Source organism: Drosophila elegans, unplaced genomic scaffold (assembly GCF_018152505.1).
Source record: "Drosophila elegans isolate 14027-0461.03 unplaced genomic scaffold, ASM1815250v1 contig_208, whole genome shotgun sequence".
In the NCBI taxonomy this organism is placed as follows: domain Eukaryota; kingdom Metazoa; phylum Arthropoda; class Insecta; order Diptera; family Drosophilidae; genus Drosophila; species Drosophila elegans.
In genome coordinates this window covers 4,193,570-4,210,211 of record NW_024545578.1, presented here as the reverse complement: position 1 = coordinate 4,210,211, position 16,642 = coordinate 4,193,570, and the positions used below count along the sequence as shown (strand labels likewise).

Sequence of the window (16,642 nt, the reverse complement as noted above, 5' to 3'; positions counted from 1 at the left end):
CGATCAGATCGGTTCGGATCGGATCTGGGCCGTCAGGACATCTGTGATCAGGTTCCGTTCGAGGAGCTCGATCTGAGATCGAGGGAGATCGGGAAAGACCGTGAAATGCAATTGCCATGGCCTAGCGGTTCTCGCAGCCCGTTACGCGAAATTGATGGGCCAGGTTGCTGGCTCAGTTCGTTGCTACCTGTCAGGTACACTGAAAGAAAAAAGAAACAAAAAGAGAGTAGAAAGATGATTAGTACTTAAAGTTCTACCTTTAAAATAAACATAAATAGTATATAATTTAACAAGTATATTTAATCAGAGAATTGTTATTGATGTTTCATCAGAATCTTAATTTTTTTAACTTTAAAGATGTATTTTTTACGTATTCAGATTAATTTTCAAACCACTGATTTCTTTAAAAATGGGTAACTTTCAACGTACATTTTTTGTGTAAAATTGTGTTTTATGCAGTATTTTTTTAACTACAAATTTTGTTTAACAATTTTGTAGGTGGGGAACTTATTTCAAATATAGTTTTTATTTAAAATATTAAATAATCAAATAGTATTCCACAGCTTCTTCATGAGCCCCAGAGCAAAAGATATTATATATTTATGTCAAAAGTTTGCAGAGTGTAATAAGATTTTAGAAGGCATGTTTTATTTTTGATTGGCTTGCCGAAGTTTGTCTCCTTGCTTGTTTTCGAATATTTTCTCCCAGTGCGTAGGAAGAAAGAACCTAAGTGTGCCTCCTTCGAGGAGATGTTCCAATTAAGATCAGTATGACCAGATGTTGCTCCCCAACGATCGATCGATCCGCCGTGTGCTTGATGGCCAGGAATGTTTAGGTTAGCATCTCCAACTCCCGCAGCTGTGTGCCCAGTGGAATCTGCAAAAGTACTGTAGTTGGTTGTATGGGAGTTTTGTAGGTTTCTCTGCCCCGTAATCGGATACGTGTGCCGACCACTTGGCATGTGCCAAGGAAATGGACAGCACTTGGAAACCAAAACCAGAAGTGACCCAATATCCACTTGAATTTCATTTCGTTTAGTTTCGTTTCCAAATTTTAGCGCCCACCTTGAGGGCTCTCGGATTCGATTCCCTGCCCTCCACCCTCCATTTCGTGGTGTCAAAGGCCGTGTTAGCTCGTGCAGCCTTTGACATGGGCACCCCCTCCTACTACTACTACAACATACTACTTCTCAACAGAACCCACAAAGTATCGAGTCAATTTGTCAGCGAGGCGAGCACTGAAAATGAAAATTGCAGAGCAGGACCTTGGAAATTCGATACCACAGCAGCTGACGACTGAGTGCAGCCTGCAGATACAAGATACTGGGCGTTATTACGCAACCTTTTGTGGCGATTTAAAGGAAGGAAAGGTGGCACATTGCAGCAGGAAAAGCTCCACCAAATGCTGTCGATGAAACTGAGATGGGTTTTCCAATGGCACTCAAATGGCACACACAAAAAGGCAACAAGGATGCACACGTAGTTGCGAAAACGACAAATGATTTGAGCCAAGCAATATAACTCACGTTTAAAGGGTTACTCCTAAATAAAAAAAAACCCTTTAACCTTAAGGGTTAGCAATTACGTAATCAGTTAAAAAAATGGTTTTAAGTAGTCAGTAAGCTTTTCGAGCTCAGATTATAACAAACAACAATAAATCATTCTCAGAAATTATATAAATGCTATAAAGTTCACATGATGAAGAGAACCTTAAAAATCCATCTAATTATTAATTAGATTATCTTTTAGGTTCATTAATAAACATATGTTTTTGTTATTGGCAACAATTCGGGTAATTGTTTCTTTAAGCTAAAACCGAAGAATCCCGACGACGTGTTGGCTTTGAAGACTGATTCAAAGCGGAAAGATATCCTTCCAATGGCTGCCACTCCTCGCTGCGACAAGAAGGCAATGTCGGCTGCTCAATGGGCTGTAGCATTTGCAGCAGTGTAACACGGTCCTGTGCCAGGACCTGTGGCGCAAACTCCTGGATAACACGCAAAAAGAGTAGATTTTTTGGGGCATCCGTGGTGGGTTCATCGTGAACCGATTCCATAACATACATAATGCCGGCTGTGTGAAGAGCTATCACACCATGGCGATTCTCCACGAGATTGGAATTGAATGTTTCCGCCAATCGTTTGGCCAGGCTGATAAGTTCGGAGAACTCTGTCGAGCGAAAGGACCTCAATACTTCTCCATTATTATCCTTCAGAATCTTCTCGTATGGCAGCAAACAGGTGTGAAGTACTGTCATACCAAAATTAACAGAATTATTGTTCAGGGCTAGTTCCATGGAGCTTCTCATTATATCGCCAAATGGTGCATTGTACTGTATAAATTAAATAAAATAAAATATAGTCTATAAAATCAAATATATCTTGTGTTGTATTGACCAACCTTTTCGTAATACTGAAAGACCTTAGAGGCTCTCATGACGGGAAATACATTGAAAACTACCAGTTTGCAGTAGCTGGCCACTAGGCGTCGCATATCTTGCAGTTGATCAAAGTTATTTTCTTTCATAATTTCCAAAGGACTGCAATTTAAAATATTTCGCAGGACAGACATTTCCAGCAGCTCTATTTCATTTAGAGACGGCTGGTACATAAGGGAACGTACCCAGAAGTTTGTACTTTCTCGCAATTGATCTCCGTATAGCACAAACAGATCGCATATGAAAGAAAAGGACTAGAATTAACAGATGTATTAGTACATTTTATAGGAAAATTTCGTATTACTCACATTATATGCGACTGGGAGATTGCACTCACTAACCACCTGCTCGAAGGTAACAAATAGAAAGTCTTCCAAGTGCTTCTTAAGCGATGCAGCCGTCTCCTCCATTCTCTGATTGTCTGCAGCCTCCACCCTGAAACTCTTCAAGTCCCAGTTTAAGCTGAAGTAGGCAACCTCTAGATAGAGACCCACTGCCTCGGTGGGCAGGGCATCTTTTCCCGGTCGTTCCTGCTCCCTGATCACTCGCTTCAGACTGGACAGCACGGACTCCGTCAACTTCCAGACACTGAGATTGAAACGTCCGTAGAGGGCTGAAACCAAACGTAGGGTATTCAGCAGACGGCGCGCCCGACTCTGTGGACTTTTTTTGGAGCTCGAGGATGCAAAGGAGGATGTGGAAGAGGGGCTGAAGTTGGGCATGCCATACGAAGCCTGCCAAGAGCGCAGTGCAATCCTGTAATTGGTCACAGCATTGTTCAGCAACTGCTTTATATGCGCCCTGGTGGAGGGAATTTCATGGAGAACCTCCAGCGTGTGAGCTGCCGTACGAAGCACGCGGTTCTCGATGTGAACGAATATAATGGTTTCGATCTGATCCATTAATTTGTGAAGTTCCCCAAGCTTATCATCCTGCTGGTAGTACTCTAGACTAAAATGCTGCGGCAGTTCCAAAAGATTTTCCAAATCTCCAGAACGTTTGTCATATTTGTCAAGGAGATCGTGAAAAACAGGTGCCAAGAGCCTGGTGGCCTTCTCCTGAGCTCCTGGCATGGGTTCCCTCTTTAGATCTTCGGTATATCTTCCTGGCGGAATCTCCCCTGTGATCGCCTGCTTCACTCCTTTAGAGAGGATTTCAATTAAGGCAGAGCTTTCGACTTCGGTAAGGTTTGGGTCCTGATCCTGCATTAGCATCTCTATCATGGGCTCCCAGTTTAGAACCGTTTCACAATCTTCGAGCAAAGAATCCACCAGATAGGCAGCATGTTCATGTTGACTCTCATCAACGAAAAACTCCAGCAGAGGACGAATCTTTCGTGAAAAGCAATCCCCTTCGGTTTCCATTCTTCGCATAATGAACAACTTCGCTGCTGCCTGAGCTAATCCACGATTTGAGGCCAGCATTAGTTGCTCTAGCATACGAAAATCGGTGTCGTTGAGAATTTCTGGAGAGGATCCATAGCAATCGGTCAAGATGCGCAAGGATTGCACTCCCATTTCATTCTCCCTATCCACGGCAATGGTGCGTAATTGCTCCGAGAATTCTCCCCCCAATTCCAAGCACATGGGACGAAGGTCTTCGTAGAGGGAAAGTCGTAAGATATTCTCCAGGCAGCACTGTTTTACTTCCACCGAGCAATCCTGCAGGGCTTCGAAGAAAAATCGCAAGCGGTGCGGATGGAGGTGACAATTTGGATACCTGCTGAACCACTCGCCAAGTTCGTGGAGACAAAGCAGCCTTATGTCGTTCACCACATCCTGGCGGCGATCCAAAAACAGGCTGTTGAACATCCGCATCCACAGTGTTCCCAGGGAACCACCTTCCACGGAGTTTAGATCGCTTAAAATTGTCATCATTTTTAGACCTAAAAGGAAATAAGCATGATAATATAATATAATTATAATATAGTTAAGCTAATATATATATTTTTTTTTAATAATTGTGCGCTGCAGCAATCTATTGCAATGAAAACGTTTATTTATACAAACTACAGCCGATTTATTTTGGAAAAGATTTTTGGTATATAGTTTATTAAGAAAATTGTTTTCATTAGTTTTAGTTTTGAATTGGTATACATGAATTCAACTTGGTTTAGTAACTTACCAATCATTGTGCCTGTATGGCGAAAGGGGCGAATTGTGCACTCCGAACAGGCTATCAAAAAGCCCGTAAATTCGCCCAAAAACATGTTGTCGAGAATACTGGGCGTGGCACCCAGTGCCTTTAGTAAAGCCTCTATAAAGCCGATCACATTGCTCGCAAACGATTTGGCCTTCTTCATAATCAGTGGATAATACATGCTGACCTAAGATGAAGAAATGTCGATAATTATAATTTAAAAACCCCTTCTTGAAGAAAGATTTTGCCACCTACACTTTGGAACTTGGCTGTACTGGCCATCAATATGTCCTTGTAGGAGAATGGCATGGGAGAGTCCTTGGGGATCTGGTAGTGACTACCACTGGCCTCCACCACAAACTGCATTAGCTCAAGCAATGCGGCTGTAGGACTTTCCATATAAAAGTTGACCCAGCGACTGGTCAATTTCTGAAATAGGAAATATTTGTTTTGAGATTATAAATAAATCATCACTTTACCATATCAGCATACCCACCTCGTGTTGCTGATTATTATCCAGAACACATTGTAGCAATGTATTTGGCGGAGCAGGCTCTGCGTTTTCGCCACTTGACTCGTCATTTTGGTAGCTTACAATATTTAGGTTATATCAATGACTTTACATTTTATATAGTTTTTTGGCCCACTTACCTAGTCTGTTGCTCAGCAACTTTCGAGTCACTTAAATCCATTTCTCTTAAATTACTCATTTCTGACCACTTAAAGGTTTGAATTAATTAAAAAAACTTTACAAATGCAACGGTGCAACGGGATGGAAAAATTGCCGAGCAGAAAAAGACAGCATGAAGGTACTGCCAACTTGCGAAAACCGCGTGACAGAAAATGAACCGTCAACCAAAGAACCAATAATCGAATAGAAAGAGATTAGTTTCAGGGTTGCAAGGCTTCATAAAATACCTTTAAATAATATAGTTTGAAATTTGGTAAAAAAAAAAGCTATTGTAAGAACTATTCATTCATTTCACTTTCTGCATTCCAAGTAGGCTTTGAAAATCCAAATGAAACTTCAATATTTTATCCCATACTGTATCAGTTCATTATTCGACATAACTTCGTGTGTTACATACAATCCGTTCTATAAATTTAAATATTTTTATACTCCGAAAAAAAAACGAAAGTTTAAAATTTTAACATTTTAAGTGTAAAATTTCAAGCGTAAAATGTCTTCGGGAAAGAGCTCAGACTACAGGGAAAAGGAAGACGGTGACATGGAGCGCGTTGTGTGGGAGGGCATGGATGTTCTGGGGGCGTCAGTTTCCAAGATGACGATCCTGAAGATGGTCAGCGTAGCTACCGATCAGAAAGTCCTAAAAATCGTCGATAGTGTGGATGAAGCCATAGATAATTTAATCGGGAAGGGACTAGTCTGCAAGCAAAACGGGAAGTATCAAATAGTCAATAACAAAGGTGAGTTGTTTTGGCTGCGAGTTCGTTGCAATTGAAATTTATTGATCTTTTAACTAGTTTAAGAATCACTAATAGGGAATTCTCCCAAGGAATCCTTCGATTTTTATACTTAACCGTGAAGAAAATATATGATACTTTCTTTACCGAAATTTTAAATCACTTTGTAGAAGGTATGTTAAGATTTAATAATTTGGTGTTTACTTTAATCTTTACCTTTTAATTACAGAAGGAGCTTCCGAGTTGAAGAAAATTGGCGTATAGTTTATACTTGTTGTCTATGCTGTAAATTTTTGTGTAAACTGCTATAATTTTTTTTCAACTAGTCATAAATTATTTTGTACCCTCAAAAAGTCTACTTTAATTTGGAGCTGTAACTTGCTATCGTGTATTACACACAGTTGCTTGTATAGGATAAAAATAAATTACATTTACCGGTACAATTTTCCCAGTAAACTCGAAAAAGTACATAAAATCCAAAAAAAAAACTTGTTAAATTTCTAACCTGCTTGCCGTTTTCCCACATTTACCGCAAAATAATGAAATCCAGGGCAAATAAAACCGCCGAGATTCCCATCGCCGGATTGAGATCGGGTCAGGTAGCCGATCTTTAGGGGTACAAAACAATTAGCCAGGCCCACAAAATGATACACAAACAAAGCGCAAATTGGGCAGCCACTTGTCCGACCTCAAAGCGAAAGCGCCGCCAATTCAAGCGGACTAACAAGGACCTCATAATCATGCCCATGCCCATTCCCATTCCCGTTCCCAACTGATCCGAGCCAGAAATAAACACAAATATTGACGTAGCCTATCGCACGCGATCTCCGCTTCCCTCCGTTCCTCCCCAGGAATATGGAATATGGCCAGAGATCAGAGGCCTCGACCGCTGACCAATTCGAGATGACTTGGCAAGTTGGCAACTCCGAATTATTTCAATCTGCGCTGATGACGCGGCTCCTTTCGGGCGCTGGCACGATAAAAAGCTGGCGATAACCCGCTTGATGCTCAGTAGTTTAAAAAGGGAAATATAGGGCGGTATTGAGTCTTTAAGGAAAGTGATTAGATGAAATAAACGAGATCTTGTTGCCTATACAAAAAATGGAGTAATTAAAATTAATTTAGGGTTTGTGAGGTAAAAAAAAGTAAATAATATTGTGAACCATAATTTTGGAAATAAAAAATATTCGGGTTCTGAAATAGTTTTTTAACTTTTCATACAAAAATTTCATTATAAACTTCTTTATTTTTTAATTATATTTATTTATTTATTATATTTTTGCTTAAAAGACCATTTTCTTAAGAACATTACGGAAATAAAATAAAAAAGTTTTATGATTACAGTTTGTAAAATGTTACAAAATAAATTTAGCTAATGCGAGACATTACTTGCCGAAATTTAACATCTTTCTTCATAACTAGATCATTCAAACTTGTATATAATAACTATAGGGCACTTTTTAGTCGACTACAATGTGGCTTACCTAAAAAGCGGGGCATTCCTGGAATTTCAAATCTTCCTGGAGTCCAGCCAAATATTGACGTTCGAGATTGAAAATTGGCGCACTCCAAAAAGGAGACGACCAAGACAGCTGCCATTGATTGAAAGATCAATCGAGATCGAGGAGATTGCGAATCCGATTTCCAAACCCGGGGCGAGGCGGTTCCAGCTGCCGTAGGGTAATTGGAGTCCACCTACGGTCAGTCAAGTCGACTACCATTTCTCGGCCCGTTGTGTGCCAATCTCATTTCATATTCAAAACGATTCCTTTTGGCCGGGCATTGTTGTCCATTGTTTGATTGCCCGAAATCTGACCTTCACCCTGTGCCTTGTTCATTGTTGCCGTTTTGCCATTTTGCCATTTTAGCAGGGGAATTAGCCGCTGTCCATTCAGCGGCAGCTGCAGTGGCGCTCGTGCTGGCTCCTCAAATTCACCCGCCATTTGGACTTCTGAATCTCTACTCTTTTGGCACCGAAATCCCCTGACGAACACACCTGCCCGGTGTCGCGGTTCTTCATAGGGATCTGTTAAATTTCTGAAATAAAATTGATAAACAGAACTCAAAATAGGAATATTTAAACTTTAATTAAAAATCAGATTAAAAAAAACCCTTTATTTAAAAAAAAAACAATTTATAAATTTTATTCTTTGATAAAGTAGTTGAAAACTTATTGTGTTTCATCAACTGTATTAATTAAATGGTTTTGGAAAAATTGATCTATGAAAACATATCCTCTTAAAGCTTAAATTGAAAATCAGTTTTTTATTAAAATTTAACTAATTGGTAAGCAACACTATAGTAAAAATATTGAAAACATTTTTTGAAGTTGCTGATAAGTTTTCGCGTTTCTAATCTACAATTTATCAACAATTTTTTTTTTTTTTTTGAAATGTAATACTTTTTAAGAAAGTTGCAGTCACAATTTGTATACATTTTTTTTTTTGCAGTGTTATTTTGCCCTAAAAGATTTACGCCTTGTGTTCACTTCAACCTCCTTCTCGGCCTCGAATTTTTAAGGTGGCTTAACAATAAACTCGACTTTTGGCCGTGTGGCCCGCCTAATTGACAGTAAAATTGCGCAGTACCTCGCTTCTGGCGTCTGTTTTCGCCACTTTGTTGCTACTTTTCAGGGAATTTGCAGTGGGAAAATGGTAACAAAATAAAAACAAGTAGGAAAAGTAGCCAAGAAATCAAGCCAAGGATAAAGTTTAGCCAGGCAGGGTAAATGGAAAGTACTGCCAGAAGCTTCTTATAAAGAATTTTCTGGGAAATCTTACTTGGGCGGCGCAACATTAAGTGAGTAAAACCAATCTTAGTTAAAACATTCCATTTATGTTTAACTACAATGTAGTTTGGGTTTAAAACAATTTGCAATGCAATGCTCAAAATGTTGTAATTTACAACACGTTTGACAATAATTTAAATAAAAAAGACAAGCAAGTAATAAATAGAGCAAATTCTATGTAGTATATAAGCTTACAATAGACCTTATTAATATCATGACCTCTTTAACAATGCAGATAATTTTTTATAAACCATTTCCAGGTTTATCACAATGATCCCCCACCAAAGATAATACCACGGTGTTGCTGTCCAATGGACATGAAAAATCATCTCGTCGTGTCCAGATATTCCTGATGTCATCATAATTGGGTCAATTGTTGTGTGTTACAGCCAGTTACAGACGAATAAACCAAACAAATATGCCCCGAACAATGACAGTTAACCATTCAAAGGGAAAAAAGAGGAGAAGGAGGAGGAGGAGGAGGAGTAGATGGTGGCCACATTGCACCGCATAATTAATCAAAGCGGCACGCGGCTGTGGGCGCCACAAAGAGAGCCGACAATGCCAAACCCAGAACTCGGATTCAAAACCCCCAACCAAATCCCGCCCAGCACGTGAGTTTGGATGTGGTCGAGGGGGGCAGGAACTTGGGATGGGGAGGTGCTGCATACGAATGAATGCCGCCCTCTTCCGCATTTAGTAGAGAAGCCAGCGGATGTGGATACGAGTACCCAGTATTAAAGTGGACGTGGATGTGGACACCCGCACAACTAACAACTACGAGCCATGGATCATGTGGGTGCACACTTCCAGTCGCCGTCTGGCTTCAAGTCTCGTCGTTTCCAGATGAAGTCTAGGGCGCAGGAAGCGGCGCTGAAAAACCAGTTGGCAATCGCTTCATTCATAAAGTGGCAAAGGCGTTGGTCTCCAGAGATGGACGATCAAGTTCCACTCTGAACTAGTTTTTCTTTGATTCAGTATTTCATTTATTATATCAATATATTAAAAAATTTTAAAAAATAAATCTAGTGATATTTTAACATATATATATAACTAGCTTATAAATAAACTTTCTTAAACTTTTCAAAGGTAATCTTTTCTTAATTATTATTTTATAATTATCTGTTTTTATTTTCTAGAGATGGAGGACTCAGAAAAAGATTTCAAATTCTTAATTTATTATTACTTCAGTTATTAATATAAATCGAAATGAAAAACTCGAGGTCATAGTTTGTTATAAATCTTTATAACAGAAATTTTTTTTTTGATTACTTTCATCACACTTCTTATTTATTTTTAATTTATTGGAATACATTTTTAATAGAACCAGAATTTTACTTCCGTTATTATTGTATTCAATTTTAAAGAACTTTTTAATTTCTTTATGCTTTCAAAACTTGGAATGCATCCTATTCTATTAATCAGAGATTTTTAAGCTGCATGAACTTTAAAAAAAAGGGTTTTGATTAATTATGGCTTTTGGTGACTGCATGACAAGAATTTCTCTAATTTGTTTAGCAAACATTGCAAGTTACCAACTTGAACCAGTCTTTGAAAACCCCTTTCGCCACAAAAACATTGCACAGCTCCCATGACGAGATGAGTCACGCCCTGGACTTGGGCCACCAGCGATTACCTACTCCTCATCCTCATACTCATTCTCAGCCAGCACCCAATCTTAAACCCGAACCCGAACCCTTTACCTCCTTCTTCTGTGACCGCCTCTTCAACTCTGCAACAACTAACTGCTAATTGACACACCTCGACGATGGCATCACGTGCCCCATAGCCAGTTATCCACTGGAGATGAGTCATCAGACGAAGAGCACGTTGCCAAAACCAAAACCCGCTTGCCATAGCCATTTATGAATGGAGCCGGGTCTAAAAACTCTAAACTCCTCCGGGCCTCGGACTTGGGACCATGGAACTCCTCCATTCAACTCCACTGCACTCCATTCAATTTCTTCTATGCGACGTCAAAAGTTGTTTGTTTGTCTGGCTTCTGGTTCCCCCTGCGATCCCCCTAATTCCCTGATTTTGTTTTTTCTCCGTCTGCGCATTTTGCCTTAATAGTAAATCGTGTTTTGCATGCGCGAGTAGGTTGGCTCACCAGCCAAGTTGCCCCCGCTAAATGCCCCCACATCGCTATTGTGGTGTAGGAGTTGTGGAAATCGAAATTTCATTCACTCACTCACTCGTTCATTCATGAAAATATGCTCAATTCGACCGTTTGGCGAGTTTCGTGGCTTGCCGTCTGGATTACCAAGACTACGATATGATATAGGTAAAGAAACCAAGGTTAAAAAAGCGATGGAAAAAGTCAGAGAAGTTAAGGCATTTCAACACGTCGATGGGTTTCTGGTTAAATGTTCGATACGTTAATTGGGATATTAGAAGCGAAATTTAGCAAAGCTTAAAGATGGATGAGTTATATTACTACAGAAAAGGGGTAAGAAACAGGTTTTGATAATATTTTTACACTATATCAAACTTAAATAGATATTACATAGATATTTAAAGCAAATTACACGCCTATAAAATACAGAAAAAGTTTTTTGTAGTATTATTTTTTGATTTTAATATTCTTACAATTAAGAAAGTTTTTTTAATCTAAAAACTATTTTTTGATAATCAAAAACTTCTAAAAACCTTTCAATCAGCAACTTGTGTTTACAAAGTTTATAGAAAACATTAATCTAAAATAGATTAAATATTATATGAATTATTAATCTTAGGTAATCTACAATAGAGATATTCGCTAGGACAAAAATAAGAAAAATGGAGAAGTGTAAGCTTAATTAAATTAATTAACTCTGGGAAGTGTTTCGGGGGAGCATTAAATAGAAATGATTATACCAAAATGCAATCTCCTTTCCATTCCCAGCAGCTGGAGATAATGGAGGAACCCCCAGTGGACTGTCTAATCGGTTTAAATCTAACTGCGAAGAGTGAAAAACAAATAGGGTGGGTAGGAAAAGTGGAGCAGAAAGCTCTGTCTGCATTCCGTAACGAATTCCCTCGAATCTACTTTTCTCGATCTCTTCCCCACTAGACCAACGGAAAAAAACTTGCAATAAACCAAACATAATTCCCAAAAATCGAGGAGGGGACGGACCACCCCCTCTTCAAATCTCTTTTGGATGAGACCCCACAAGAAGCGAGTTGTCAACACATTTCCCGCCCGGCAGCTGATTCCATAGAACTTGTTGCCGGTCGCCCACAAAAACTGCATCGCATCCAATGTCCAATGCCCAATGTCCAGGGTTCATGTCCAAAATCCCTGGTTATGACCAGTCCGAAGCGCCGGAGAAGCAGCTGCCTTGTTAATGATGGTTTATGACCATTGAGCGGTGACCATTTCTCAGGCTCATAACTCCACGATCTCGGGCCAAGATTGATTGCCCCGTGTGGCAAGTGAAATTAAAAAGTGTTAAGCCACAGTCCAAAGGTGGTCCCTAATAAATCCCAGCTAAGCCCGAAACGAGGAGACACGAAAAACAGAACCTGACGGCCCTTTTAATGTCTTTATTTAGTGGAAAACAAAATCGAGGCGAGTGACAAGCCCCGCAGATAACAGGCATCATCGGTGGAGAAAGGGGCAGAGCCGAGTTTATGGCCAGCCTTAATTGAAACAGCAAGTTCCCAGTTGTCACACAGAGGCGGTCCACGGATCGGGGTCCATGTCCATTAGGGCGATAAAAGCGTCGCTCTGACTGCACTTTAATCCCAGAGATGCCACAGATACACTTGGCAAATCTGATTTGCCTTGAAGTCGATTATTGTATCGTAGATTGTGTTAAATCAATCAAAAGTGTAAATCGTAAGAGAACTTTATAGTATCTATTAAAAATAATACATCTATACTTTATTCAATCGATACTTATCAAAAGTGTTCTTATAAATTTTAAGACCAATCATCAAATATACAAATATATAAATCAAATCAAATATACATTTGTTAGCTAAACAATCATATAATAATTCTAGTTAACAAATAGGTTCTTATAAATCTTAAATAAAGTTTTTAAAAAGTGTACATAAAAGCTTATACAAGTATTTATTTGTATTCTCAAAATTGTTCTTAAATGTTCTTAAGTGGAATTTTTAAGAATGTACATTTAAGCTAGAATGTTTTAATCAACTGATTATGCTGGTTATCAAAAGGGATTTTATAAATCTTAAGTGAAATTTATAAAGAGTGTACATTAAAGATACTACATTTAATATATTTAACTACAAATGTTTTTCATATTATTCAAAAATTAAAATTTAAAATTTCTTTATTTAATTACGAGGTAAAATAATATTAAACTTGAACTAATTTTATAATCCAGTTTAATCCCTGATGTTTTCAGTGCATGGATACGGACTTGGCCATGAGCGTGGACTCGGATTTTGGACATCGGACATGGACACGGTCGGTCGCCACCTCCGAGCCCTGTTAACTGGGCCTTAATCGGCGCGTTGCGTGCGACACTTGCGCGGCTCATTAATAAGAGTTTAAAGAGCGGCTCGGATCTGTCCGGAGCCACATACTATATACACAGCCCCAAACCAGATCCAACGAACCCAACGGTCCCCACATCTCGCTGTGAATAAATTAGACGGCGGTGGTCTTCGGACTCCGAACTTGCTGCGATCTTTGCCGATCATTATGACCCTTTGTGCATTATGGCTTCGAGTCTCTCTCCGTTCTCTTGAACTTTATACAGGGTATTGATGGGGTTTATTTGGATTTTGACCCTCTAAATAACAGGTAATTTGGTTTACAAATTTAAAGTAACAAAATGTATACAGAGATTGTTACCATTAACTAAATATAAAAACGGGATTCATACAGAACCACTGTTTTTTGAAAATAAAAAAATAAATAAGGTTTGCAGCCCCAAAAAAAATGAAGTCAAATTGAACAACTTCTTTTATGTTATATAAAAATAGTAAGTATTGTCTCTTGAAATATAAGGTATTTCATAGTCGTCCTACTTATTACCTGCTCCCCTTCATTTCTTTTTATCGGTTCTTTCTTTTTTCGTAGCTTGTTAGGCTCTGTGGCTGCGATTTCTCTTAATTTGGCCTGCAGTCTGTGGCTGGGCTTCTTTGATGTCTTCTTATTTTCGGGTTATCATTTTTTATTCGGTTATTAAGCGGAGACAGACCTGGACCACCTTCGATGCGATGCGGTACGGTGCGATGCGATGCAGACTCCGGAGATCGGGGAACAGATGTGTGAAGCTCGCTGGGGGTAGACACAACGGGGTCGGGTGATAAACATAAGCATATGGTATGGTGTCACATATAGCAGATAAGACTTGCCCAACGGGTTTCTGTTGCTCTGACCACTCGGGTCACGATCACTACTTGTCCAATTGTTTCGATAATTCTTTTTGGGAAACTCTTTGCCCTCAAAACTTTGCCGCCGCTCGAATTTAACTCACATTTGACCCTGCCTTTCAACACAAATGCATAAAAGTATTAAATATCCATATCCGCCCACAGGACAATCGTTGGGATAATACTTTTCCACTACATTTTCACTTCCACAACTTCCTTTATATGCTGCTTTCCAAAAGAGTTATTAAAAAATTGGTAGGAAATGTGCACAAAACGTTCATAAACGGAAGATCCCGAGCAGTGGCACACAAAAGGATTATGCCCACTTAGGGATTATTAGAAATTTGGCATCCTTTTGTGAGACAAATGGTTATTGCAAATGCCCCGAAGGAAATTAGTAGAAATATGGCCAAACAAAAGAAGGCTGGACCTGGGCGATTAAGGGATTACCCTGCATAATATTTCCAAAACAGAAGACAAAAACCGAAGGAGGATCAAGGAGGGGCGTAGTTGTCAACATTGTTGCACCTGAACTTTGATGGAGCCGAAAGCTCCGACCGCAGCAGTTGGCCAGACTGACTTCGTTTTGCGGTCGATTTGGCCGAGGAGGAGCTGCATGCAGACAGACAGACAATTTAATGCACGAATGCAGGTACCGATTGGAATTAATGCAAATGAGCCACAGCTGTCAACCGAAAGATATCCATCCAGTGATCCACTTCAATGTCACTGCTGCAGTGCAGTCGTTGTTCCCACGGAATCAAATGCAAAAGTCATTACGGAGTGCTACTAATCCCCCAGATGCAACACCCGGCACACATTCCACTTGAAAGCTATGGGAATCGGTGGAGATCTCGCCCCGATCTCCAAGTGGATGTCTCAATTTCGTGTGGGCGCTTTCAGGTGTCATTGGTCCAAAAAAGAGAAAGAGAGAGAAAAGTAAAAGAAAAGGCAGAATGAAAATCCGTTTCATTTTCAATTCTTCTCCGGCGATCAAAGAACCCAAAAACCGATCGAAGGAAAGCTCTGTGGGAAAATGCTTCTGCTCCGCTGCACTTTCCATAACAACAGAAGCTGTCGTTTTTAATGGAAATATCTCAACTGTTTATTTCGAAGCAAAAGAAATGCTTAATTTGTGTAAATATTTGGACATTTATGGGAGTTTCATACGAATTTATGGAGGATCAGCTTCTTGGGGATCTAACAAAAAGCTGAACAATTTGTTAGATATGTCTTTTGCTTTGTTCGAGAACTTTGCTTTGGGTTTAGTTTGAGATCGCCTAGAGATTGCCTAAGTTGCTTAAACTAGAGATCATGAGAGCAAAGCAGATTTCCAGTACGAACACAAAGACCCTTAAGATGGGTATTTGTCCAAGACGATCGATCTACTAATTATGCTAAGCACTTTATATGCTTTGCAAGATCTGCGGCGCCTTAAGCGGTCTTTCATCTATTGCTCCGGATTCGAAAACGGTGCACAGTAGAGTTTAACTTTGGAACGAATGGTATACTGTTCTTTCGGTAGAGATCAAACAAAGACAATGCGGCTTAAGAGGCACGCAGAGAACACGGAGGAGGACCAAGATCAGGGACAATTTTGCGGTTAAAGCGGACTCAGCTCCGAGTAATTGCCATCAATTTCTGCTTTCGGCTCACGCACCCGAATTAGAGCACGAAACAGTTAATTGTCCTTTGTTTGCCCCTGGTCGCTGTGGATTATCGACATTATCCCCAGATCCCAGGGATCACGCCTAGACGCTTTCTACAAAAGTTTTGGTTGTCTTTGGTCCAGCTGGAAACTGCTGCCGAGCTGAGCCCTTCTCAAAGGACATATTTCCAGCAGCGCCATTAATGCAATTGTTTGAATTGGTCCTTCCGGGCTTAGCCGTAAACCGATTTGCATAATTTGAAGGCTCCGATCATCTGGACCACGTGGTTCGCTTTGGTTTGTAGTTGCGCTCTCTCCTCTAATTGCCCTTTCAATGTCCGCAACCATTTTCGGTGATCAGATCGGCTTGTTGCGGAGCTCGCTGATCGGTGATCGCTTTGATCCACAGCCTAACAACATAATTGAAGCTCCTGACTCCGACTGACAGACGGCGGCGCCTTCAGTGATCGTTGATCAAGTGGCGATCCGATCCCCTAACCCTAACCCTGACCCAAAGCTAATTGTTTTGTGCCCCCTCTAACGAATTTCAGCTCTTTCGGCACTCGGAAAAAATGATGAGCTTATTTGCAGAATCATCTTTGATTTTTAGTTAAAAAGTATAAAAATTTATCTAATTAACTCTTTCAATGAGGGTGTCGAAATATTGTCTTCAAAGCTTTATAGCATTGCTATTGGATAATGGACTTATATACCTCTTGCAACTCAGCTTACTAAGTGCTATCATCTGATATTTAATCTTACTGAATACTTTTATTTGAGATATAAACTAATTTTTAACACACTTTTCAAAAAATAAGAAATGGTCAAAGTAATATAAAAATTATATAAATAAAGAGCCCTTTTTCAATGGGTTT

The 16,642-nt window shown here is 39.7% G+C and overlaps 2 protein-coding genes across 3 annotated transcripts; one reads left to right on the top strand and one right to left on the bottom strand.

Annotated features, from left to right (window-relative positions):
* Positions 1–1,758: 1,758 nt before the first annotated feature.
* Positions 1,759–5,533, bottom strand: LOC108145612 (cohesin subunit SA-1). Its single transcript, XM_017271148.2, has 7 exons — positions 5,227–5,533; positions 5,072–5,165; positions 4,831–5,004; positions 4,561–4,762; positions 2,745–4,321; positions 2,400–2,690; positions 1,759–2,331 (listed from the first exon to the last, which is right to left on the bottom strand). The coding sequence occupies exons 1-7, from the start codon at positions 5,283–5,285 to the stop codon at positions 1,804–1,806; spliced, it is 2,925 nt and encodes a 974-aa protein (XP_017126637.2). The 5' UTR covers positions 5,286–5,533; the 3' UTR covers positions 1,759–1,803.
* A 107-nt stretch (positions 5,534–5,640) lies between these two features.
* Positions 5,641–6,353, top strand: LOC108145756. Of its 2 annotated transcripts, none has more exons than XM_017271321.2 (3): positions 5,641–6,003; positions 6,079–6,173; positions 6,230–6,353. In XM_017271321.2, exons 1-2 carry the CDS (start codon positions 5,757–5,759, stop codon positions 6,114–6,116), a joined length of 285 nt encoding a protein of 94 aa, XP_017126810.1. In that variant the 5' UTR covers positions 5,641–5,756; the 3' UTR covers positions 6,117–6,173; positions 6,230–6,353. The 2 variants fall into 2 exon arrangements, with proteins under 2 accessions (XP_017126810.1, XP_017126811.1); XM_017271322.2 differs by having other exon boundaries at positions 5,642–6,003; positions 6,061–6,173.
* The last annotated feature ends 10,289 nt before the right edge of the window (positions 6,354–16,642 follow it).